This window comes from Colletotrichum chrysophilum (genome assembly GCF_026319265.1).
Source record: "Colletotrichum chrysophilum strain AFK26 chromosome Unknown scaffold_117, whole genome shotgun sequence".
In the NCBI taxonomy this organism is placed as follows: domain Eukaryota; kingdom Fungi; phylum Ascomycota; class Sordariomycetes; order Glomerellales; family Glomerellaceae; genus Colletotrichum; species Colletotrichum chrysophilum.
In genome coordinates, this window is record NW_026517404.1 from 15310 (window position 1) to 40928 (window position 25619).

The 25619-nt window shown below is 54.0% G+C and overlaps 2 protein-coding genes across 2 annotated transcripts; both read right to left on the bottom strand.

Annotated features, from left to right (window-relative positions):
• Positions 1 to 18523: 18523 nt before the first annotated feature.
• Positions 18524 to 19393, bottom strand: COL26b_010649 (uncharacterized protein; the record flags this gene model as incomplete). Its single annotated transcript, XM_053183342.1, has 1 exon — positions 18524 to 19393. The coding sequence occupies one exon, from the start codon at positions 19391 to 19393 to the stop codon at positions 18524 to 18526; it is 870 nt and encodes a 289-aa protein (XP_053032696.1).
• A 1370-nt stretch (positions 19394 to 20763) lies between these two features.
• Positions 20764 to 22522, bottom strand: COL26b_010650 (uncharacterized protein; the record flags this gene model as incomplete). The annotated part of the gene is made up of 3 exons (XM_053183343.1): positions 20764 to 21499; positions 21554 to 21670; positions 22014 to 22522. 3 exons carry the CDS (start codon positions 22520 to 22522, stop codon positions 20764 to 20766), a joined length of 1362 nt encoding a protein of 453 aa, XP_053032697.1.
• Positions 22523 to 25619: the final 3097 nt, after the last annotated feature.

The window sequence follows — 25619 nt, forward strand, 5'->3', positions numbered from 1 at the left end:
ATCTCCCACCCCTGCCATTTGAGCCCGGGCAAGGGCCTGCCTGCCTGCCTGGGGTGCGAGGGTCTGGGATCTGGCGAAAAAGAGACGAACGATGCTGCACACGCACACGCAGAGGCAAGTGGCAATGGCAGGAGCAACAGTGCTTACTGTACCTTACCTCAGTACCTACGGGACGAACACCTACTGCGTATCCGTACGGGATTGGATATCTTAGCGGTCAGCCAACAGCAGAGCAGGTCCGCAGCGTAGCCCTTGACCTGGACCTGGACCTGGACGGGGACCTGGACGGGCAAGCAAGGAAGCCGTTCAGCGATCCCCAGAAAGATCGGGCTAGAAGATTTTTTTCTTCTTTCTCCTCGTCTTCTCCGGCCGGGCCTGCTGGCCGTTTCTCGTTTCTTGCGCGTCCCTCGGTCCTGTACTCTGTGTCCGTAATTCCCCTCCAGTCACGCGTAAGGATATCGCTAGCATGCAGACGAGGGGTGTTTCACTCTTCTGGGAGATGTGCCTGGTTGGAACGCTGCACAACGGCATGAGGGGGTGGGAAAAGGTAAAGAAGGGTATCCTACGTATCCGACAACCTGCCTGCTGGACAGACAGAGAGACGGAGAGAGCGAGAGAGAGCTGTGGATGGCCTGTGGGAAATGCAAACGGCAAACGGGAAGCATGGGGAACCGGGGGGGGGGGGGGGGGGGGCGTGTTTGAAAGCAACAGGAGCAAGGAGCAGGGACGATCCCGCGATGAAACGAACCTCTCAGCGCGTCATCGTTCGGTTACGGGAGACGATCTTCTCACGAGTGGTACGCTCCGCGTCCGTGGGAACAGACCACAAGGAGCTATCTTGGGCGATTTGGCTGCCGATGGATTTGAAAATATCAAGGAATCGCGAGGCAAGGTCGCGGGTAGAGTAGAGTAAAGTAAAGTAAAGTAAAGTAGCGTGGCGGCAGCGGCAGCGGCAGTGGATGCGTATGCGTGGGATGCGGCTGTTGAGACGAGCCCTTCTTTTCGCACTTGGTCCCAATTCGGGACAGCTCGGTTTTTCCGGGAGCTGGGATGAGAGATGGGATGGGACGTCAATCAAGGCACCATGGAATTATTCGTACTTGTGCGCCGACCGACCGAGGGGGGGAGGGGCGTGGCAGGAGGCGTTTAGTTAAGCTCAAGCGGCTTCAATGGGATGAACAAACGAACCATCGATGCGGCGAAGGCTGGCAGAAGCCAAAAAGAAAGAAAAAATCAGATGGGGGAAGGGGAAGAGCACAGAGTCAAGGGGAGGAGAAGGGGAAAAAAAAAAAAAAAAAGGGAAAAAGACGGGTAACGAAGCAGAAGGGTCAATGGTTTAGAAGCTTCAGCCTCGCTGGGATCAGGGGTACAGTCTAGGTACGAGGGCAAATGGCAGTTGGGGCAGTTGGGGCAGTTGGAGCAGCGCAGCTCACCCAGCTTCGCAACCTAAAGTACAGTGGTTGGAAGCGTCGGCGTGAGCGTAGACGTGGGTGTGGGTAGAAGGTTCAAGGCAAGATGCAGATGCAGATACTGGTAAAGTGTGGGTGCGCGCGCGCGAGCGGGCGGGCGGGTGTGAGTGATGTGATGAGATGGGACAAGTCAAGTGGATGATGGGATGAGACGCGGGTGCGATGGGATGGGATGGACTGCAGTGGGAGAAACGCCGAACGAGTACACCTACTGCGTACCTACCTTACCTACGGGAACGGACGGGAGCGAGAGAAAAGGCGACGGGAAGGAAACAATGGGCGGGCAGCTATACTAGACAATGACCGCACACTCCACGCCCGGGTCCAATCAATCGCGGATGGGGGGCTGGTGCTTGACTGATTGATTGATTGACTGGATGCTTGCTTGGTTGAATAATACCTTGGCTTGGGGAACCAATGAAGCATGCGAAAATACACACACACAACCAAAGCATAGCAAGCATAGCACAGCACGTATAAAGTCGTACAAAACCAGCAGAGCATCAGGCACGGATAGGCAACATCACATCAACTGGACCCGTTTAGCAGCTGTGAACCTTGCCTTATGTACAATATCCCGTTCGCTATACGTACTAGGTAGTGCGCCGGCAGCCACGCCAGAGGGAGGCGCTAGGAAGCAAGCGAAAGCAAGCGAGAGTGAAAATAGGAAAGTGTCGAAGGGAAGAGGGGGAGGGAAACGTGCGGGAACAGCGCGTGGCACACTCACACATACCATAGTATCCGTACACGCTTCAGACCTCTTGTTCAAATTCACAATCATTTCAACTGACCGACTGATGCGAGAGATAGCTTACCTAGGCAAGGTACCTTACCACAACCCCCGCTTCTTTTTCGGAGCTAAGCCGAGAGGGGGAGCACAGAGGGAGCGTGCACCACGGCGCTAGCACCAGCTAAGGTCAACATCGGTTTGAGGGTCCTCCCATCTTTCACTTTTTTCAAGCCATGCGGTGCGGTTGGTGATAAGATGGCAGGCCTTCTCGTTTGTTCCGTTTGCCGAACGAGACCCGCTCGACATAGCAACGGTGCAGGCTCACAGCCAGCTCAAGGCACGAGGCGCAGCCCATCTCTACAGCGCAGCCATACGAGAAGTTGAAGAGAACCCGTCGATTCCTGGTTTGCAATATCTTACTACGGCTTCAAGTAAAAAGGCAGAATCAAAAGACTCTTGGGGAAACTGCTCACTGGTTCATGACTGCCTCGTTGTGATTGGCCGAGACATCACCTGAAACAAATTCAGGACCGTTCACCGACACGCCACGGGCGACCCAGCGTTTCGAAACATGAATAGAAAGAAACACTGCCAGGAACCCCCGACGACGACAACGACGACGACAACGACGACGACACCACCACCACCACCATCGCCATCGCCATCGCCATCCACCTCAGTGCGTCATTCCAACGGCCACAGAGCACCTTGCCTCGCTTTGTCAACCTTACAGCACCTATGCGTTCAGTCCAGCACAGTGACAGCCCCCAAAGCGTCCCATATAGCTGCACTGCCACTGTAGCCTAGCTGACGGGTGCAATCCAATGGTGTTCGTGGAGGGCCAGAGCTCGTTGCAGGGGACATTACAGGGGACTCCTGGTGGTTTTCGGAGCCCTTGAACTGATTTGCCTGGGGAGCTATTCCATACACCAAGCTACAAGGGGGCTACTGCAGGGGTCTATTACCGGTTTTGGCCAGCTTTAATAACGTGATGGGGCGAGAATAGGAAGGATGAGGGGCAACAATTAGCGGGAAGCTGTCCGTTGATTGGTCAAGGCACAGACAAGTGGGCACAGCACGGCCCTTCCTTTTTTTTTTCTTCCCCCCACCCTAGGCTTCTTCTTGTGCCCCCATCCTCTCACACTCTCTATGGCCTCTGCTTCTTGTTCACATTCTTCTCTGATCCGTGGCCTCTTGCCAGCTGGCTGTATCCGTACTTCCTATTGATCCTCACGTAGGTATCAATGGCTCCGCCCGTACTGTAATAAGGGTCCTTTCTTCCTCAGTAACCGGCGTCGATGCTGCTTGTCATTCTCCGATTAAATTTCCCAAGGCAAACCCGACCTACCCTTACCGATACCGTGACCGTGGTTGCGTGGGGCTCCATATCCCCCCCTCTCATCATAAGTAAACTCGCGAGTCGGGGCGAGTGCTGCAAGGGTTCGTTTATTTCATACGTCTGGTGTCCTTCTTGCACAGCACAAGTTCTGCTTCATATCACGTCAAATATGCCAGACTCTGGTCCGATCCACTAAACATGCATCCATTGTGCCAAGGTGACTTACATCGGACGCACGATGATACTTGGCTAGCGGCGCGCGTCTCCAAGGTTTTCTCTTGGCGCGAACGCAGACGACGCACAAGGGCGTCAGATCGTGACTTCGGCGAAGGCGTGAGGGTCGGCATCGACGGGTCCTGTTGACGCCGCCTTCTAGGGCCGGCTGCCGCCATCGCTTCGTCTCGTCTTTTTTTTGGACTTGCAACTTCCACCCTCTCAGCCATCTTCCCTCCATGGAGTAGTCTGCTTGCCCGAGTAACCAACTTAAAAAAAAAAAAAATTAAAAAATTCAGCAGCCATGGGGGCCACTCTATATGAAGCACGCATCAAAACTTGAGCACGGCCACCAAAGGCGATGTGGAATCTGGAAGCTAGAGGATAAGAAACCCCCAACCTGTCGAGTCAAACGTGCCAACAAGCCAATCAGTCTCGAATTAGAATCAGTGTGACAAGCCGCAGAACAGAACAGACCTCTGTCCGATTTTCCAACTTCGTGATCACTCATCCGTATCAATCTGAATCTCGAGTTGACTCTGGCCTAACCGCAAACTGCAGCCGCTGGAGCCCTGAACCCTCCTCTTTGCCTCTTTGGGGCTACCCTGATAACGTCGCCTCCGCCCTCTTGTGTCATGTCATGCCGTGACAATCACAATCGCAAATGGAGCTGCTCAAGCACGATCCGCACCGTCGTTGGCACGCTAGTGTCGTCGCCGAGCTGATCCATTGGTATCCGTAGAAGAGCAGCACTTTTGAACCGCCCTTTGCGGGCCCCTGGGGCCTCAAGGGCCTCGATGATCGTCAGTTTATCCTGTTGGTCCGTCCGTAAGCTATGGACATGCCACAATCGACGTCTTACCGCATGTATGCTTGCGCAGTGCCAGTGCAGTCAGGTACCATGTAGTCGTGCTTCCGCCTGTCAGGTGCTGGTGTAAAGTGCAAGCATCTGAACCCTGGCGCATGCAGGTTGGGCGTCATAGGTATTCGACGACATCTGCCTTGCATGGCCAGCGACGCTCAGCACGGTCAGCGGTTTGCGATCCACGGTCCAGCGTCCACGGACTGATACGACGGCATCTCGGGACCGGTCAACGCAGCGCAAAGATGCGGAGTAAGGTAAGCATCATGTACGTGCATGTTGCGCATCTTGCGTACGCACGTATCGGCCCCGCCTCCTCCAGCTAAAGATGGGTAGGACATGATGATTTGCCTAAGTCTCACGTTGAGCTAAGCTCCCCCGGGGCCGTATAGGGGGGGCCGAGGAAGTTGAAAGCATCGAGTGATGCACGAGTGATGCACAGACGAGCAGTGGCAACACCATGGTGCAAACAACGCCGAGCAAGAACCGCCGGGTAATTGGCTTTGCATGTGCAGGTGCAAATGCATGGTTGAGACGGCGTGGCATGGCATGTGTGAGTTGAGTTTACTTGAGTTGAGCTGCACTGCGCTGGAAGCTGAGCTCGCATCAGAGCGGCCGTCCTAATTATAGGCAGCGATCATTCAATGCTTGTTGCTTCTTTGTTGTTCGTTTAGGCAATACAACAGTTGGTGGTTGCTTTTTGTTATGTTGGTTGGCAAGACGCCTTCCGGATTGGGGTGCAGCGAATAGGAGAAATACGGTAAATACTCTAGAGTCAAGGTGCGAATAAGGTCACCAGTCAACTGAGGCTAAGGTATCGGAACAAAGATGTCGGGACCTTACTGGAAAAGGACCTTACAGATACGATGCGGATATCACGCTTGGCCGGCTGCAATTCCCAGCCAGGTCATCGGATCCGAACGGTACTGTGAGATGCGGTACCTTACACTACCTTACCTTACCTTGCCTTACAGAGGTCTACTGTAGGTAAGGTACGGACGGAGACCCCAGTCGCCCCGGTCGTGGTAGGTTTACGTGCAGAGTAAGGTAAGGTACCTAGGCAGGCATTGGCTCAGGCACAGGCACTGGCATAGGCGCAGGAACGGGAAGCTGATAGGAGGGCCAGATGGCGGCAATGTTCCATCCATTCGGAAGACCTGCAGCCCTGGCCACGCTCGCCTCTTCAGACGAAGGACACGACGACCACTGCACTCCCGTCGTCATGTCCATCTCAGCATGTTTCAAAGTCGTTGCCTTTGTGAGCCATTTGATAGATGGACAGCCAAAGAACGGACCGCCATCCGTAAGCCGGTACGCCATCCCAAGCTAGAGGAGCTTCCTTTAGGCTTCGGCCTGCGTCTATCGTCGGCATCTTACCGATATCTTAGGTATGCTAGGTTGCCTGTGCCCAAGCTACCTACCTTAGGTACCTCATGTTAAGATCCCAGAAAAGCCAATTTGTGGCCGCGCTAGGTACAAGACGAAAACGTTGGTAGCGATAATACACATCCGCTATGAAAATCCCCCACACCCACATGGCCGTCGTGGCTTGCTCACCCGTTCGTTCGTTGCAAAGTCCTGGATCTCTGGCTGGCCGCCCACCGCCACAAGCCCCGAACAAACAATCCCCTGCTCGGTTTCGCTCCGTTGAACGGATACAGTGATATTCTTTGACGTTCTCGTCCTGCTGGTGCCAGACTAGTCCTTACCGAGGTAGCTCAAAGGCGTCTCTCTTCCGACAACCTGGTTGGCGACACTCCATCCTGTCGTGATAAGTGGCTCTACTAAGGTCAGGGCCAAGGTCGTCGATTCAGCCCCATTTGACAAGAGCCTCCTCCTGCCCAGGACCTCGGGCCAAGGGGAGCGGGGGGAGGGGGCAGGGTGTCAGACAACCTGGCCATCACGCGGGCGACTTCGGCGGAGCAACAACGAAAAAAGACGATGAAGCAGAAAAGGGGGGCGCAGGAGAGCGACGCGCAGATGCAGCGTGGACTTCCGCTTGAATCAGAATGGGGGTAAAGTAGGTAGGTCTGAGAGTACTCAACCAGAGATGCCAAGTTTGATGAGAATGTGGATTGGCGGCGCACACAAGCGGTTTAGCTGCAGTTGTTGGTGCCGCGACAAGCTTGTGTGCACTGAGATCGGACCAACCGCTGTCAGCACATCAAATGATCTTTTGATGATGATCCCCTTGCCGAGACCATGACTGCTGCGTTGGAGCCGGCTTCTGCAACGTTTGACCTTGATTGCTCGCGCCGGAGGATGGATCTGATGGAACCCCAACAGCAACGGCGACGACTCGTTTGCTTGCTTTTTGGTCCCCGAAACGTCCATCACCCATCCGCACAATCAATCACACGCTGCTCACTCACGATGCATCCATCATCATCATCATCATCATCATCATCATTATCAACCATCCGTCATCATGGACAATCATCACAGTACCTACCACGCGGCCGACACTGACACCGACACCGACGCCGACATCTGATTCTGAGACTTTGGCACCCCCTTCTCGGTCTCTGCCTCCGTCTCCGTCTCCGTCTCCGCCTCCCCCATGCTGGGCAGCTAGTTCCCATGTGTGTGTCTTTCACCGGTCCGCCTCTCTTACCTCCAGTACGGTTAGGTACCAGAAGCGAGCGCATCTCCTTCTCCTCTCTCCATGGATGGCTTCATGCAGCATAAGCAGGGCCGGCACCCGCAGCGGCAACGCCAAAAAGTCAATCCCTTAAACCCAAGCATTGGCCCTTCTCCTTCACTTGCATCACACACACACACACACACACACACACGCGCGCACACCACACTAGCAGAGGAGGCACCTTTCCACGCCCCCTTATTAGCCCAGGGAGAGAAGGAGCCTGCCAGTGCGGATGTTTCAACGACGGGACGGGCTGCACAAACACGAGCAAACCCGGCGCCCTACTGCTCATCATGCGGCCCGTGTGTGCCCGTTTGAGGAAATTAGCCCTGCAGCTAATCCCGAGGGCGTGGCCACCAAGCTCCGAGCCTGGTATGGCACCGGCACGCAGCCACCAAGCTCGAACCCGGCTCGGCATCGCTCAGTTCGGGTGCCTCGCGACGCCTCACGACCTCACGAGTCACAGACCCAATCCGCGCCTTGTGCGACTGACTTCATGCCGCAATTTGCCCAATCACGGCTGGCCACCAAGCCCCGACACTTGAAAGCCTCGTCGACGCCTCTCTCACTCACACACACACACACACACACACACACATCATCCGTCCTTGCTTAGCCTTGCGCTACGCTTCTATGGGTCATCGACCACATCCACACCCGCGCAAACGCGCCGAGCGAGCACAACGCCGACGTGACTTGACGGACGCCATATGGGGCCAGTGGTCTGATCAATGTCTCCATTATTCTCCTTTCCAACGCTCGAAGCTCGCAAGAAGAGACACATCAAGTATGAAGCACATCTACAACCGCTGCCAGGTCTCCTCCCTCTTCGGCCCGTAGTGGAGCTGCTCCTCTTGCCCTGTTCGGATACCCGTTGTACGGAAATCTCGTTCGCTCTCTCTCTGTCTCTCTCGATCGAAGCAGCACTCCTTTTAACTCCAAGCCACCGCACTCACAAGAGCTAGAGATTGACCGTCAATGCTCTCTGGGCTCGCCGCTGCCATCCATCCCATCATGGTCTCGCTCACCCAGGTCCCGTCGAGCTAAGGCGCGAACAGATACACTATTTCAGGAACGCGCGCGTTAGAGCCCGTTGGCTTCAGAAATCTCTGCAACGCGTTGAAACCCGTTAAGTCCACCGTCCACAGACAACGTGGCGAGGTCAGTCTCGACTTCATCGTGGCGGCTTACCCACTTGATCGCCACGAGCTCCGAGATCTACGGCATGGGCTGTTCCCCGCAAGCACTCTGCAAAAGGGAAGAAAGGGGGGAAACACCTTTTCGACGCTTGTGCCTGCGACGCCGTGTCACGGTTGTTCCGCACCTGTTCCGCGGCATCGCTAACAAGTTTCGACCGTCTCTGGCGTCGAGTCGACTAACTTGGCAAGCAAGAGGCCGCCTTTCTGCCTGTCTGCACTGGCCACCCATCGTTCTTCACAAACACACGAGCACGAGAACCTCATTTCCGGAGAAAACGCCATGCTCCCAAAGCGGACTCCTGAGACACTGCGAATCTGTCATTCGGCTCTAAGATGGCGGTCCCGTCCAGGGGGCGGCTGAGCACCAGAGCGCGTATTTATGTTATTTTCCGATGTCGTTGCTCGTTCTGGTACAAACGTGACAACTCTATTTGCAACAAGAAGAGGTCAATGGCTTCCGAGTATCCGATTTGGCAGCGTCTGACCATGGGACTGAGGCGCCTCCGCTCTGGTCTGATAGTCCAACGCGTCCGCCCGTGGCGATGGAGTTTAAACCTACTCTGTAGCGTCGCTCCTGTTCTCGCTGATTTCCCTGGCGTTTCTTTGGGCCTCTGTGAGACCCTGAAGGTCGACAGCTAAATTTACAGCCTGTCAAGCTACCCCGAGGAATAGTTCGCAACCGCGGTCGTCGAGAACAGACACATGAGCGCCAAAGCAGCTCCGCAAAAGCAGAACACGGCCGCCGCAAAGTCTTTGGTCATCCCGGTTGTCATCGTCATTAGTGGATGTCTGTTGTACGTGAAGTGAAGCTTGGATTACACCGAGCTTGTGACGATCAAGTGGCAAAGGTAAACGAATCGCATTTGTAAAGCTGGCATGTTTTCGAGTAATCGTTTCTCGGTGAGGACACTAACTCTGGAACGGTGGAAGGGCGTTATAGTCCGTGTCTGCCAAGGCCATCTCAGCCGCAGATCTGATGTCCCTCTTTGCCAGAGTAGTCCCGAGCAGCATTGCTTCCTCGATGTTAATTGATGTGTTTTATGTTTCCTATGTATTGCTAGCATGGGATTTACAACGACCAAACATTGGCGCATGACTTGAACGATGATGTCACAGGGAGCCATTTGCGTGAAGATCGTCACGCAAAGATGGAGACCCCCTCAATAAGCCAGGCCAGGGAGTCGTGGGGCTGGCTGGATGGATTTTCAGCGGGATGTCGGTCATTCTGACTGCGAGGAGCAGCTGCAAATGAGTGGGTGCGAGATCTGTCGTCGATCACGTCGCACCTTTTTAATCCATCCGAGGCCCCCCGCCTATTGAGTCAACCCCGATGATTCGCAAGCTTGTAGTCGAAATTCTTTCCTGCTTCATCTTCGATTAATATCGTCTTGTGAAGTTGGCTGTTCGGTTGTCCTGTGTCCCCGCGGGATCTCAATGGGTCTAAGATGCATTGATGCTGTCTGATCCTGTCGATCATCTAGGAGATTTTGCAATCCCACGACTGCTTCCAAGCCCCCGTACTTTCCAGGCGTTGTCCACAGGGAAATGTTATTACACCCTCGTGACATACACTGTAGAGATACGAGCCATTGAGGCCAGAGGGTGTGTGTGCTTTTCTTTCGATAGTTGTGAATCCTGCGTGAAGTCTCTTGTCAAATGCAATACGGCTCAGGGGCTGACTGGGAGTGACGCCTCTGGGCCGACTTGATGACAGCGGAGTGAACATACCGTTGATATGCCTCTGTAGTATGACGGCAGAGTACTTCTATAGCAGTTCACCTCATGTTACAAGTTGACTACTGGAACCATCTGAAGTCTGCTAGGACGAGTGTGCTTTGTCTCAGACGACATGATACAAACCTGTTCTTTGAACTAAAGAAAACCAAGGTCTCCAAGAACATCGCCTCAGCTGACCGGCATTGACTTTGGCAGTTGCTGATGCAAACTCGGGACTTTAGCCAACTACGAGACACTGCAGAAAGGCGATCATGGCCCAAAGAATAGGTTGAGCCATCACTGCAAGATCAGGTACTGGTAGGGCGAGATAGAAGATGATGAAGCCTCCGGAGAGAGACCTCGTTTAGACTCTTTTGTACTTTTCTTCGATCTGATGGACGTCTATAAGTTCTTATGTATCTAGGTTGTTTGCTGGGTGGGCACTAATAGATATTATTTTTATCCTGAATGAATTGGTATGCTGCCGCTAGTATGACAGCACTTTCGCAGTCTCTATTGCACTTGAACCCTGGGAAACATTGAGAACCGCCTCCTTATTATAATGACGACCATATATGTTCCCACACTATCTTAACCACTTCTCCACGGCAGTCATCGTGATTTCCAACTTATCTTGCTCTTTTTGCCGGTTCAATGGCAGACTTCAAGGCATTAATATTTGTCGTTGCTTTCATAGTCCATATTCAACCTATCAGACACAGTAATAAGAAGCCCTTTCGTCGATGTTTAACGAGCGACGAAAGGCTGACGTTTTCGAAATTTCGCTTTGATGGTATCACTACTAGACGTACATACCCACAACACATCAACCTCTTTTGACGCAGCCTGAACTGGAGCATCGACCCAAGACAGTCTTCAAAGAAGCCGCAAGTCCAAAGAAGAATGATTCTCATATGTCACCAATGAACTTGTACGTCAGGCTAACTAGTTATCCCTGCGACGACGCAGATAGTGTGGAGGAAGATGGGTTGCTGTTTACTCCAGCCCGGAGTTCTCCGCCAGTACTTCAGACGAAATCAACTACAACACCATTTAATACAGGCACAGGAACAAGCTTATTTTAAGTCCCAGCTTATAGCACGATCGCAGATAATTGGTCATCACATACGACAATGCTGAATTAAGGACATCCTGTCGGTCGAAATTGCTCCAGCACAGATGTGAGCACAAGCTCAACATCTGAGAGTACATATTCGACTTTGTAACACTGTCTACCACATACGACCATACCCACTGGAGACCTCGGGATCCCGTCCGCTCTCCCATAGATAAGCCAGTGAGGGCTGGAGTAGTAGTCGGGTCGGTGACGACCGGCGAATGCCCGGTGTTGTATGTCTTTTAATTTTTGCTAGTTAATAAGGTCTTTCTCAATCGCCTCAATTGTTGTCTGCCGTGTACGTGATGCTTGCTTTCCTGTGTCGCCCGGTCCATTGTCTTGCAGGATTGCTATGCTATGTAGGCATGGCTCTGCCTCAAGGTATGCGTCAGACAAACAACCATCTCGGTAGCCAATAGCGAGGTTCCCGAATCTGGACATGGAGCTGGCTTTTGAGTCGTCTAACGGCGTAGACAAAACTCTTGTTAGTCATCCCGCAAGAACCCTAAATGAGGAGGTTCCGGTAGATGCTTGCTGATACGTCGACAGAGTTCATGCTTTGTGGGGACTGACTGTCAAGGTCCGCCTAAGTATACAGGGAAAAGCGAGCGCTCTGGTTCACTGCCACTCTCCACGTAATCTATGGTAAGTGACTTCAACAAGTCCATGCTAAGACCGAATGATGAAGGAGCGCACACTTCACCGATAGATGTCACAGAAGCGAGCCACGAGGCCGAGACCATTGAAGTGATCGGCGTAGCCCTACGTTCCCGAGACTCAAACACTTCCAAATGTCTTTCCCGCGGCTGCTCGTCCGGTTAGCCAAGCTCTTCCACCCGCCTCCATCATCGGCTCTGGCTTCCGCGACCAACTTGCAGTCTTAAGACTCCGGGCGAGGAATGGTTTGATTGTCTGGGCGGGGGACCCCTATTTGGGAACGGACATCTGATGTAGCCGCATCAGCCGCTGAAAGCCTGTCACATCGTGTAGATCTCCTGCAAGGGATTTCAATTAGCTGCACGATATTCAGGCTTTCCAAACATATCTTTGCGTCTCTGGCCCGTGAAAGCACTAGTATCAGTGTTAACCGGGCTGAAACTCAGAGCTAGTAGCCTCATGTGAATCAACATGGCCCGAAAAAATGGCATCCAACTGCCACATTCTCCAACCCTGATAGTATAATGTAATCCAGCAAACCAACTGCAAGCGGAACTTTATTCAACTCATGTAGAGCGACGACTCCGTTAAATAACCGGGAATACTCAAAGCGGTAGCTTTCGAAATGAAACAAAGCAAATCGGACTCTTGTGATCCAGAATGGCAGGGTATATCCAGCGCCCCAAGAAAAATGCGCCTTCCTCATAGGGGACTAGGACAGCCTAAAAGCCTCCGCCTTTTCAATCACAATCGACGCCTCTCCCAAAAGTGCAATCGAAACCTCGAAAGTGTGAACCAAAAGCACCAAAGATGCTTACCGTCAGTTGCAATACTGATCCTCATCGTCCTCGTTCCTAGAAAAGGTCCTGTTTTTCCTGTCATAGCGTGGCATTTAAATCGTAAGAAAATCTCTGGGCCCTCGTTTCTGCGTCTTGGTCTTTGTTGCCTTGACCCTCAAACGCCTTCAAGCTGCGATTATAAAATAAGAAATAGTAGTGCCAAGGTTAGTAGGTGCGAATGATCTCCATGCCGAGTGACGTGTGATGTGGAGTGTTACGGATGACGGGACGAAGGTATCTATCGCCAAAGAAAGTCGCTCGTCCTTACAGCACGGCCGGTGGCGTGAGATATAACCCTGGTGTTCTCGCATGCGTCCTCGAAATCGTCGTCAAGGTTGTATTCTCGGTAGTACCACTGGTTTGTCCTTGGATCAAAAAAGTCACGTCGGTGAAGCTCGGGCGTATGCAGGCCAAGATAGGACATCCACTGCGTGTGTTCTCGTAGTACCGCGGGGCTGCTGATATCCTCGGGGCCCAGAACGGTGTTGATGGGTTGCGAGATGGACTTTTGTCCTCGGGCGTCCCTATCGTTAAACATGAGCATCAGACGCGACGATATCTCCTTGTCGATGGCACTGAGTATCTGCCCAGTCTCAATGCGATTGGCTAAGCCCGTGAGGTACGCTTTATGGCCGTTCTTTCTTGGGGAATGTAGATGAGCCTGGATGGGTTAGCTAGAAGCAAGATGGTCGAATGATTTGATGCGAACCTTCATCTCTCGTCTGGTGTCTGTTAGAAATGCACAGTTGTCCATAATGCAGCGATAAATCTCCTTGAGATACCCCGGCTCAGCAATCTGCGGCGGGCAGCAGTGCGTCGTAGGCTGCAAGTCTGGCAACAGGGACACAGGTCGGCAAGTTTGGCAAAGGCCCCGAACGCACGGCTCGTTGGCGGAACATTCATGATCGAGATAGTAGTGAAACTGTGAGTTGGCCCATTGTCAGCCCGACACTCTCTGGTCACGTCACATTGCCACAACGTACCTCGGAGCACCCAGGTCGAGAGAAGGTTGGATCTCTTTTAGCATCTGTCGGATTCGGCTGGTTGTCGTCAGCAACATTAATTGTCATGGCAGCGCGATGGTGTCGTTTCGCTTACGATTCTTAAGTCGATCCTGTCTTTCTGACTGACATCGCCGCGGATAACTTTTGCTGGTAGGGGAACGGCATTCCATCGTAATGAACACAAAGAGCAGACAAATTTCCGGGGCCAACTACACGTCTGGTGAGGGTCGGCGACGGCCTCGGCTTCCTGCAATCGCCAGCCAATTCCATTGCCATAATCTCGGGATGTACGGGACAGGCCCGCATAGTCCACACTCCAGCCCGTCTGAATCGGGTCCCCGTTACTAACTGATAACGAGCCATTCAACTCCGAAGGGAGATTCTGTTCCTGAAATGCCGGTTGGCCAGTGACACTATCGAGGTAGGAGCCGGCATCACCATCCACGCGGATGAGAACATGGCGAGGCGTACTTGAAGTGGTTGTAGATAGATCGAAGGGGTTGATAGAGCCGACTGTGGGTCCTAAAGCTGGTGTTGCAAATCCGCTGCTAGTGACACTCGCAGTCTGGCTGTGACTTTCAACCTCGTCGTTTGACTTCTTGGAGGCTGGAGTTGTGGTGGACGCCGTGGAGGGGAAGGAAATGGCGTCGAAGTGTTTACCCTGAAGTGATATTCCGGTATTATGACGCACACTGTTCGCATTGATCAAGGCAGTAGCGTTGTCTCGGTCCTGTAGCTGAACCTGGACAGGCGGACGAGTCGTTGGCCATGGTTGGCGATGCATGGGATACCCATGGTGTGGTGGGGGAAACGGAGCAAAAGCGTTTCCCCCGATAGAACCGTGATGCCCAAAAGATCGATTCGAGATGGTCAAGCTCATGTCGCGGGCGTCTCGTTCCTGGGTTATCGGCCGTCGGACGATTGACTGGTTGCCGCCGAGGTTATGCTTGGCTGTGTCCAGTGGTATCTGATGTTGATGGACAGCTTCAAGCTTCTGGGGCTGTTTGGTCTGAGCTTGTCGGCACGGGTGACTGCAGATGGACAAGGACCACCAAATATAAAATGGAAAAGACTAGGGATGGGCGGAGGCGAGCCGTCATGTAAGATGAGCGGCGAGTTGAGTCTTGCACAGCAGTGCGACGGGAGTGAGAATGATGAAAGGAAGGGTGTGTGTGTGTGCGTGTATGGGCGCGCGCGCGCGCGTGTGGGTGGGTGATCTGATGGTACTATTCCCCTGCCGCTCACGATCTGGTGGGATCCATAGACGGCGTGCTCAGGGTTGTTTCTGCTCTTGCCAGCGTTGTTTTTCTTCCTCCCAGCCTGAATCAGAAAAAGAAGGGTAAAGCGAGTGGTCCTGGGTGGCTGCCCCTAGTCTCAGAGTATCGCGAGGAAAAAGCAATGGGGACACTCTGACACTCCGGCTCTCTGGCCTCGTCTTCGTCGTCGTCGTCGTCGTCGTCGTCGTCGCTGGCGCCGCACTCGCTACCAGACACGTCTCACTATCTATATGTACGTAAACTGGGTACATTCAGTCCCGAAGACGAGCGAGAGATAGCTCTGGAGCTATGCAATACATAGCAAGGTTCCATTCTGCAGACGCGGAGCGCATGTGCAGAGTCGGGTACGTATCCGTACGTACGACACGCCGCGATGGTCTGCAGTAGGTAATCTTGACTGGAGCCCAAATGGGCTGGGGTTCGACGTACTACGACGTACCTATCCAGGAGCAGCGGACAAGGGAGAAGACGACAACAAGCAGGGGTAAAGGTACAGGCCCGGGGAGCGGCGTCGGCGTCATCGGGATCAGGGCCAGGCCAGGGACAGACAGCTAAGCCGATTGACAACCATCGATTGCAGCGTCCAAAGTCAAGGCTAGATTCAGATGGACAAGGCAAGGCCAGACGACATCAGACGAAACTTGCCGCTGTTCATGCCAGACAGGAAGAGGCCCAGGCAGCGCAGGACTGGGCAGGGCAGGGCAGGGCAGGGCAGGCTCAGGCTTCAGGCTCGGTTCCCAAGTTGGGTTCCATGCTCGAGCAAGGCAAGACACCCAACAATCAACATATGCATCATGGACCAACCCCCTGTCGAGTGGTGTCGTGCCGCTGCCACTCTGCGCGCCGATGTGCTGTCATGCTCGTCAGTCCTGAGAAGAAACAACTGCCCCCGGTACGGACGTACGAAGAATAGGAAGACGCAGATGAGTTGCAGATTCCTGCAAGCTGTGTCTTGACTTACCCCATCAGCCAGCAACCCTTGCCTGTCTCGCCTCCTCTAGCCACGCTTGGATTGGCTCGGAACAAACCCTTCTTCTCAGGGATGGTCCATCTCTATCCATTTATCAACACTACTTCGTCTTGACAGAGAAACCCTATCCATAGCTATCCGCGCACTAATCCACAACTCTCCGATCGATAGACGAACAAGTGGCCGATAGTCGACTGCCCCAAAACTGTGGGCAAGATCTGGGGAAGACAGGCCAATGGGCAACGTTTTCGATTGCGTAGCTTGCTGCATTCGCATCTCGTTGAGGCTTAGGGCCGGTGTGGATATTGCTTTTTTCTTTTCTAGCCCCTCCCCTCCTCACTCCTAGCCCTCCGGACTCATTCCCACTCGAAAATGGATCCGCGATGATTCAAATTTCGCATACCGCGTCAAAGAGACGATGGAATGACCAGTGGAGATGGCCTGATATGACCGTCTTGGCTTCGCTTCGTCACTGGGATACGTACTCTCTCTGCTGCATCCTTCTCTTCGCGGCAACAGCATCCATGCTGATCCGTCTGGCTGCCGTCTTGTAGATACTCGGAGGCGTAACTCGCAAGTGGCCGTTGACTCGCGGCTGGGTTCCGGCCGCTCTGTCGTGGTATCCGTATGTCTTGACGACTTGGGTCGTTCAGGACTTGCTGTATGGATGCCTCACTCCCACTTTTGACCCAACCGTTGTCGAGCTACACCGCGCCACGGATATTATCTGGGGTTGCATCTGTGTCTAGATAAAGGCTGTTGAGTCTGTTTAGACGGGGCTGGACTCTGCATGGTTTCCTTCAAGGCTGCCATCGGTTCGGACGTGACGTCCATGTTCCCCTGATGACTTGTGCAAGCGAAATATGACGGATGACGACCCGATTGACTGGGCCTCAATGATGCCGATATGCAGGTTATTCGAGCTGATGGCCGGTAAATGCAGCCCAACTTGCTGAATGATGGACTCCCTGCCACCGTCGACGACGTAGGCATATGCTTTTCAGTTACTGTCTGGCATTCGAGATGCGATGTGATGCCATAAAGTTACCATCCCTAGTCTGCCCAGTCCAGCCCAGCCCAGCCCGGTGCGACTCAGGACCACATCTCCGGGTGCTGGCAGGACTCGAATTCCGATCCGTGTGAAGAATTTGCACATGCCTGCCACCTGAGGCCCGAATGAGCCACGGAATAGACCACTCACTTGAGGCCTAGCCCTGACGACGTGGAACTCGAAAAAGCAATATGCCACAGCCGGCCCAGACGCCGTTGCCATCCGGCATAAGATCGACATCCATGTGCCGCACCTCCAGCTCGAATCAGCGTGGCATCCAACCCCTGCCTAAGCTCTGCCCTCCAAGTCAATTAGCGGTGTGTTGCTGCTGCTGCTTCTTCTCAAGAAAAAAACGTGGGCTGCCTGTCAGGCAAGGGGTTTACGGGGCGACGAGCAAAACAATGCACCAAGACCGACGGAAATAGCAATCAAATTACTTCAGCTTCAAGGGCGACCAAGGGATAACTCAGTTCACAGGGATACAGATGGGTGTTGATGTGAAATCTGGAAACAATTTAATCCGCCCAAGCAATGTCCAATAACCCTTCTGACATTCATCCTCGTTACATTATCACGAGCCGCAACACGTATCTCCATGTCGTCTTCAACTTTGACATCCTACTCGGGAATGCCACTGAGCCATCTGACAATCAGAAGAACAGCGGCTCAACTTCGCTCGAGTCTGGTAAGACGCGGGTAGAATCAGTCTCAGCGTAGCGTTGCTGGAACATAATCCGCCATCCCCGATGAATACAACTCCCGACGGCGTCATAGCCGCATCCCTTTTTCGCAGCGGGTAGGGCAGCTGTCTCGGATCGTGTAGGATGGGTGACGGGGGACGATCATGGTCGCTCCCCGCCATCCTCCATCATCTCAGCTTCAGCCACGAAATTGCACACCGCAAACCGCAGTACCGGGAAAATCTCCGTGGGCCTTAACCGCTAGGATAAGTCAAGCTCTCTAAGGTCTCCCTGTACGCCATGTACTTCTGCAGGAAGACAGGTGGCCGTTAACAATATGTCTTAGCCCTGGTCATCGCCAATGAGCCGCATGGTGCGGCCCCAACGAGACCAGTTCCCCAGCGCCCGTCGGAGCAGTGTAATTCGACTTGGCATCGACCATTCTCGAAAGCGACTCAGGCGTGTTGACCAACATGTCTCAGCTTGCACAATGTACCCAGTCGTCCGCATGGTAGATGTAGAAAAAGAAAACCTGCCCCTGTGCTCGTGCTTTGCTGTTTTTTGCAGGGCATATCTTGTTGGTGTGCGTGTGTGCGTGTGTGCGTGTGGCGGTCTGGCAAAACCCTTGAGGACATGGTTCAAAACCTCGGCGTCCAGCAAGTCTTGTCGAAATCTTGCTCAGATGTGAGCAAGGCAGCGACCTCCAGTCAGTCTACCTGCGGGCCGCAAAGGTTGGCTGCCAATCGCAACCTGTGCTCAAGCGCTGGTGCTGAAGTAGTAATTTTCCCACAGATACTCATAGTCCTCCAGGATGCCACCGATGATCCCAGGTACCCTTGATCTGACGCCTCCAACGACGCCCTTCATAATGTTCTCATAAAATGCCCCACGCATTGTCCACCATCCCATGGCCCAGCCTCTCTTGCTCCATTCGTCGCGTTCTAGAGGCGTAGTCCTGAAACTACGGTCCCTCAGCTGGCGAGCCGCGTATTCGACGGTCAACCCAACAAGCCACGGTGTCCAGGATTTCTTGTTCTTGCTCCTTGAGAGTGCGACAGCGTACACGAATGGTGCAAGTATGTGAAGCACTTCGGCTGCCTGCGCGCTACCCTGAAGTTGATTCAGCAGCTTTGCCGCTGGCTTGACATCGTCAGCGGTTAAGACCTTGCTCAACAGGTAGCCACTGATGTCACCGGCATTCGGTAAAGAGGGTAAACTCATGCCAGTTCTGGGCATCGACCAATCTTTCTCGTGGGGCTTGGGGGCTTCATCCCCAGCTTCGGAGGCATGACCATTGGCCGAATCGCCCATCAGCTCCTTCAGGCCGGTGTCCTCCTCCGACTCTGGCTCTTCCGGAATGGGTTCCCGCTCGGGTAGGACTGGCGTGACGATAGGACGGGCGCGAGTGACTCGAAGCAGCAAAAGACGACAGATGGCTTTGATAGCTTCGAGGAGGACGATAACGCGCCATCTGCTGCGTTCGCCTCCTCGTCTTTTGGCGGCCATCTCGCATAGTAGTTGAGTATAGGTTACCATCTGCAAGAGCATGGCAATTCGGCGGTACATGGGGCTGCGCTGAGTCCAGTGCTTGGTATACCGACTGTGGGGTGATGGTAGTCGTGCCATAGGGATGCGCGACAAGGCGCGCATGAGTAGGGTATCATGATAGAGTGAAAGGAGTTGCACACTCGAATGCAGAGTTTCGGATGCGATTTCGGCGTCCCGGAACCGACCTGGGGCTCAAATATTAGTAGGAAGGCAATCGAGTCGTTTCGCGGCGAGTGGCATTACCAGGGATGATGTAGGTCAGAGACCGGAGGGCCGACTCTATTTGCGAAACCTGGCTGGCGTTCTTGGTGATAAATTCATCATACATTTGCAGCCATTGCGGCGGCAGCGATAGCACAGCACGAATAGGTAATGGCTGGTGCGATAGCCGTGTTTTGTTGGGAACGTCGGCTGAGGTCGACATCGCGAGGTCTCTACGGCATCGAGTTGAAGACGGCGACTAGAGATGGGAAGCGACAGAAGGGTTAGGAGAGTCGAAATACGAAGGGATGACAGCAAGAGGACGAAAAATGGGCGTGATTAAAGAATGTCGAGGGTATCGGCGGCAAAGCGCGAATTAGTTGTTGAACTACTGCTCTGAACACAAGAAGGTCCAAACAGAGGAAAGTGGTGAGGTAAGAGGAAGTGATGAAGTGCTCAGCGCGGCGCATCGCGACGTGGACGGGCGTGACGGGATGCGCTGGGTGTTGCTAAATCAGCTGCCTCTACCTGCCTCCCACAGTCTCCGTCCTGCGCTAGCCTGAGGTCAGCCCGGGCGCCGACTTTGAGCCGAGGCTGGGTGTCATAAGCCGTTCGGCCATGGCACTGGCACAGGCACGGTACAGCGAGCACAGGTGGAAGGTGCCTAACCCAAAGTAAAGTCACTACCTGACTGGAGATTGCAGCATGAGGCGGGAAAGTACACGGCCAACCGAGCAGTGTGCCGCATTGAGCCAATGAAATTATGTTGCATGCCTCGGGAACGACCATCCCTGGACCTGCGCAATCCATTAGTTGCATAGCTTCAGTCCTTTCAATACGGATAACATCCCGTCCGATTGACTTCCATGTGAAAGGCACCAGTCGCCGCGTGTAGGCACATCCGCGTGAACTGTTGCATCTCTTCAGTCTCCTGCATAGAATCGTCCCTTCTTGACACAGCTACCGTACAATTCAAGATAATACAGATGTCGGATTGGGAATACCCGTGATCACAATCGCACCGAGTCGTCTGTGTCTTCACGGGAAAGGGCTCGGGGTATCACAAAACAGACATGCCTTGCCCCCAGGCCAAACTCCGGAACGGGTGAAATCCTCCCACGCAATTCGCCCTATCCATATTCCACAGGGGAAGAAGAGGCGTTTGTGACTCAATATGGGTCAGTGGTGTACCTTTTCCTCTCCCAATTGGTTGCTCGGCTTGCCGGCGTTTCCTCCGGAGCACACTCCTACGAAAGCCTCTCAAATCCGGCTTCCTTCAACTCACGCCCGGTCGGAAGCATTGGGCGGCCTTGCATGGGGAATGGCCAAAAAAGAGGATTCTCCATGATTTGAGCCGCTCGCGATACTGACGGGCTCTCCTGACTTCCCGTTCCCGCTGCTGCCTTCGATTCCATCGCCTCGCCGCTGCCAAGGCCGCCTCCCCACACGCAAATGAAATCGTCTTCGAGGACATTTGGCGCGAAGAAATTCAGACTGCTAGTGTACGGCCTGGCAAGCTGTGCATACTCGGCATCCGAAGTGGGTGTTGAGCCCATGTCGACCTCCAAACCCCATTTCTTGGCCAGGTACCGCAGGATATTGAGCGCTTGTTCCGCGAAATGATGGCACGGCGCCATCTCCTCCAGATCTCGGATGCCTTGTTTGATTGCTTCTACGCCACGGGGATGATGCGACGTTCCAGCAGACGACTCGGGCGCTGTCTCGCCTGATTCATCAGAGTCCCTCTGCGGGGCTGGGGCTATTGCTCCGATGGCCAAATGCATAATAGCAGATGTCAGAACGAAGTAGGGCACAAATGAGGGTGTCCGACGCAAGGTGTACAGTTGCGAGTAGGAGCGTAGCAGACCCTGAATCGCATCTGCGGCCTGACAGCACACGTCTCTTGGTAGTAGCTTGGAGCCAATGATTCGAAGTTTAATCAGCGGCCGAAAGAGGAGAAGGATCGCAAAATGGTAATACATGCTGGGATGAGTTTAGCGAAAACCTTCTGAGATTCGTGTTAAAAGGGAGACTTACTGCGCAAAGAGCACAGCGGGGGTGAAATTATGACCCAACCTGAGGACTTCAGGTATCCTGTCATACCAGTTCAGGTACTGGGTGTAGATGCCGAGGAGGTCACGGCTGGTCAACGGCCTGCCTGGAGAGTGGAGTATGTAGAGGCTCTGATGTACAAGCTCACTCAGTTCGCAAAAACACTTGTAAACGGACCGAACATTGGAAGGTTGCTCGGCTGAGCGTTGCAGCGGCGCGCCTATTGAAGCATTGATCAGTCAAACATGATCGTAACAACTACAGATAGACTCACCATCATCGGTATAAGGAATCCACAATGACGCTTCAATATCATCGATTATGGCGGGCTTCGGCGGCAGGTGAGGGAAACATGAACATTGGGGAAGCGAGCCAGTCGCCAGAGACCAAGCGCTAGGGGGCAGTTAGCTAGGACACATGCTTCGCACCCTGGCAATAGACTTACTGGTCTAGAGCGAAAGCGCCCCAGAAAGTGGCAGCCTGAACCGCAAACTCATCATGGTCTCCGTCGTCCTGCAGCTGATGGAGCCCCATCTCAATGGCCAAACGGATGCTTTGACCGGCGTAGTACCAACTTTCCGAATCCCGTCCACAGCTAGCCTCGCGTATGGACATTATCCCCAAAGCCTGGATGGTTGTTAAAGTATGGTGGTCGTCCTCGAGGTAGAAGAGTCGCTGCGCCTCTTTGAAAAAGTGATCACCCGAAGTGTAAGGGTCGCTAGGGTTAGCTCGCGTACTGGACTTGCTGGAGAAGCGGCATCCCAAGGCCAAGAGGGCATTGACCAAGATGGGCGAACAGTATCGGGATATACCGTTTTGGAAATCTCTAAGGAAGTGCTCTTTGCTCAACGACGCGAACGTTGGATATTCCCAGCAGAAGTACAGGGCAAGTAGGTGTTGAACCAGAGAGCCGTCCTCGGTGATAGTCGTCCAGTTCTCAGGGGGCAGCTTCATGTCAGGCAACTCAAGTGGTGCGAGAACCTGATCAAGCCCTTGATACCTCCCACCCTCAGACGCCTCCGTGTTACTAGCACTTTCCGGCCATGAATCAATGGGCCCTTGGGGGAGCCTATTTGTGTCTGCACTCCAGTTCATCAAGTCAGGATGAGAGTTACTCCTAGTGCTTTGACTATGCGACGAGAGGTGCCAAGGACTGTTGGGATCCAGATCCTGGCGCAATCCTGACTGTCCTGTATTGGGACTCATGGTCACCGATCCAGTTCCCCCAAGGTTTCTTGTCCTGATTGGGGCAGGGCCTGATCCTGGGTATCCAGAGCGTGTATTCAAGCTGCCGCTCGTTTCACTGGATGGCTCAGCCGGACGGCTGAAGGACGGCCGAGGACCGCCGCCAGATGGGAGGGTACCGCCAAGCCATTCCGATACTGACTCAAGGCTCTGACCGTTGCGCAGGCGCTGGAGCACATCTTCCCACATGTCGGACCGCACCAGCGCTGCGATGACCTGGTCACTGGAGCGCTGACGTTGGCGCAGTTGCTCGATCTCGGTCCGGAGATGCTCCTTGGATTGGCGAACCGGGATCTCGTACACACACTCTACGTCTTTCTGAGCCTTACAGCGGCCGCATGGCTTTTGGCCGTCGCACTAATAGCAGCAAAGAGGTCAGATAACGGAACTTGAAATGGAGTGAGAGCACCTTGGTGTGTCACGAAGCCTGACAATCGCATACCTTGGCACGCTTTTTCCGACACTCGGTACAGGCGTTGGGTGTTACAACACCCAGTCCTCTTCTCCTCTTGGACAGCTGGCCGGGACCGGAAGTAGAGGCTGGAGTCGCAGCGGAAGGCGCTGCTGGAGTCGAAGCAGGTACGGGGGCGGCTGAAGAGGCGGCAGCGGAAGCAGATGATGCCCCCACGGAGGAGGCAGCGCCGGCGCCGGGGTGGGCCTGCGACTGGCCACCGGATGCCTCCTCCATATCGGCAGTACTTGCGCGCTTCACGTTGACTGAGGGTGGCCTCGAGGCGAGTCCACAGAGCAAACGCGACCTTCAAAGCTTTGTATGCGAATTGTCATAATGAGGCCGTTCAAAGACGGGCGCAAGACGACATGTATCTTATCGAAGGCAACAGAGCTTTAGGAATGAAGCTGACGCGGGATCGCGCGACCACGACGGGGTTTGGATTTGTCGAGGAGTATGGAGAACCAGATAGTAGGCGCACGCGAAGTGATTTGGCGCGGGGCGGTGGAGGGTAACGAAGGCGCGAGGGACCAAGGCATGGATCGTGGGGCAAGCTGTAGAGGTTTGAGGACCTGTCGCTTTCTAAGCTTCGGCCGATTGGTATGTAGTCATGGGCTTCGTCGCTTTTGCAGTCGGTTCAGTGGCGTCTCGTGAGTCGCGGGGTCGTGAGTGGGAGGTCCTGAGAGACGACTGGTCGTTCGACGATTGAGGCACCTCACGGCCCCTCCTGCTATTGGTATGCGGACGATTGAAGCATACGTCGGAAGTGTATGTAGTTAGGTACTAATCGAGGGTTGGGACGGGGAACAGGACATCGGAAGCACTATGAGCGTGGGGCGGTGAGGGCGAAAAGAATTTAGAATGGGAACCAAGGGAAAAAAAAAAAGGGTTGGCCGTCGTGATGAAGAGGAAAGTGGTGGAAAAGGCGGGAAGGGATGACGGTGCGGCGGCGTGGTCGGGACCAGGTAACGGAGACTGGACACAAGCGGGTTGAGGCACAGACTCTTTCTGTATCTCGGTCTCTGTCTCCAAAGCTGTGTGGCTATTGCCGTGCAGATGCAGGTGCAGGGCAGTTCCTTCCCCAGATTGCAGAGCTTCGTGCGCAAACAAGGTCCAGGTCCCAGGTCTAGATCCAGCTGTTTTTACGCTTGAGGTGGAGGAGAAACTTTTTTCGCACGTCCAGTTTGGTCAGGCAGGTAGGGCCCATCCCGCGTCAGGTCAGGTCGGTAGGCAGCTGGTAAGGCAGAGCCACGGTAGCTCTGGTCTGCATGAGATACCTTCCTTGCCTTGACCAGACCAGGTGTGTGAGTGTGGGTGTGTGGGTGTTTGTGTGTGTGCAGCTAAGCTACAGTGTACCTTAATGAGCCTCTCACGGGACGACCTGCGAAGCTGCCGGTGAGGAAGGGCAATCCAACCTACGGAACCAGACAATGAAGCCTCGGTGATGGCAAGGCATTGAAGGTTACTTTGGTGCCTTTCCTTCAGCTTACACGTAGACATCTTTCTACATACATCAAATACGCAGTACTCTTCCACCTCCACTGCTCATACCTCGAGTGCCTGAGGTCGAGCCCACTTGCGGTGCCTCAATCCATCATGGTAAACTGTCCAGAGCTCCGATGGGGAGTGAGTGATCTGGGTTTGCGGCCTCCCCTCTCGTCTGTCGCAAGCGCTAACTCAGCAAGGTACCGTTTTGCAGCTACGGTAAGGTACCGTGTGGGATGGATCATAGCTTCGCAGCTCTCGCCCCACCACAAAGTCCACCATGCTGACGGTAAGGCAGGGAACGCAGCTACCTACCTCTCACTTTGACCAAATGCGACGGAAGTACAAATACCTCCAGCCCATCGCAATACTCCCTCGAATCTGCATCGCAATAGCTGCCGTGAAATCTTTCAAGGCTTTGCATCTGTTCCTGCCTTGCGTCCTCACCGGCACTTGCGCATACTTCGACCAGCCCGATTCTCACCCATCCACCCGTCCTATCGTCTTCATCCGGTACCTGATATGCCATGGTTTGCGAAGCGCAGCGGCAGGGAAGAAATGACATCGCGTGCGGCGGCGTTGTGAATGGCAGAAGCTGAGCAAAGAAGCAGGGCCCCATGTCTGCCCAACCTCCCCCCTTCTTACCTACCGCACCGCACCGCACCGTACCGTATCCGCGTCGCCGTTTTCTTCCCTTCCGCCTGGATATTTTCCTCCGGGCGGCTCCTCTTTTGCAATTTCGGCGCCGCTTCACCTAGGTGTGGTCTATGAGCCCCCAGCACCGCGCTGCATTATGAAACCCTGCTCATCACAGGGACTTCCTTGCACTCTTGTTGGTGTCAGGTAGCATACAACGGATGCGCGGGTCGC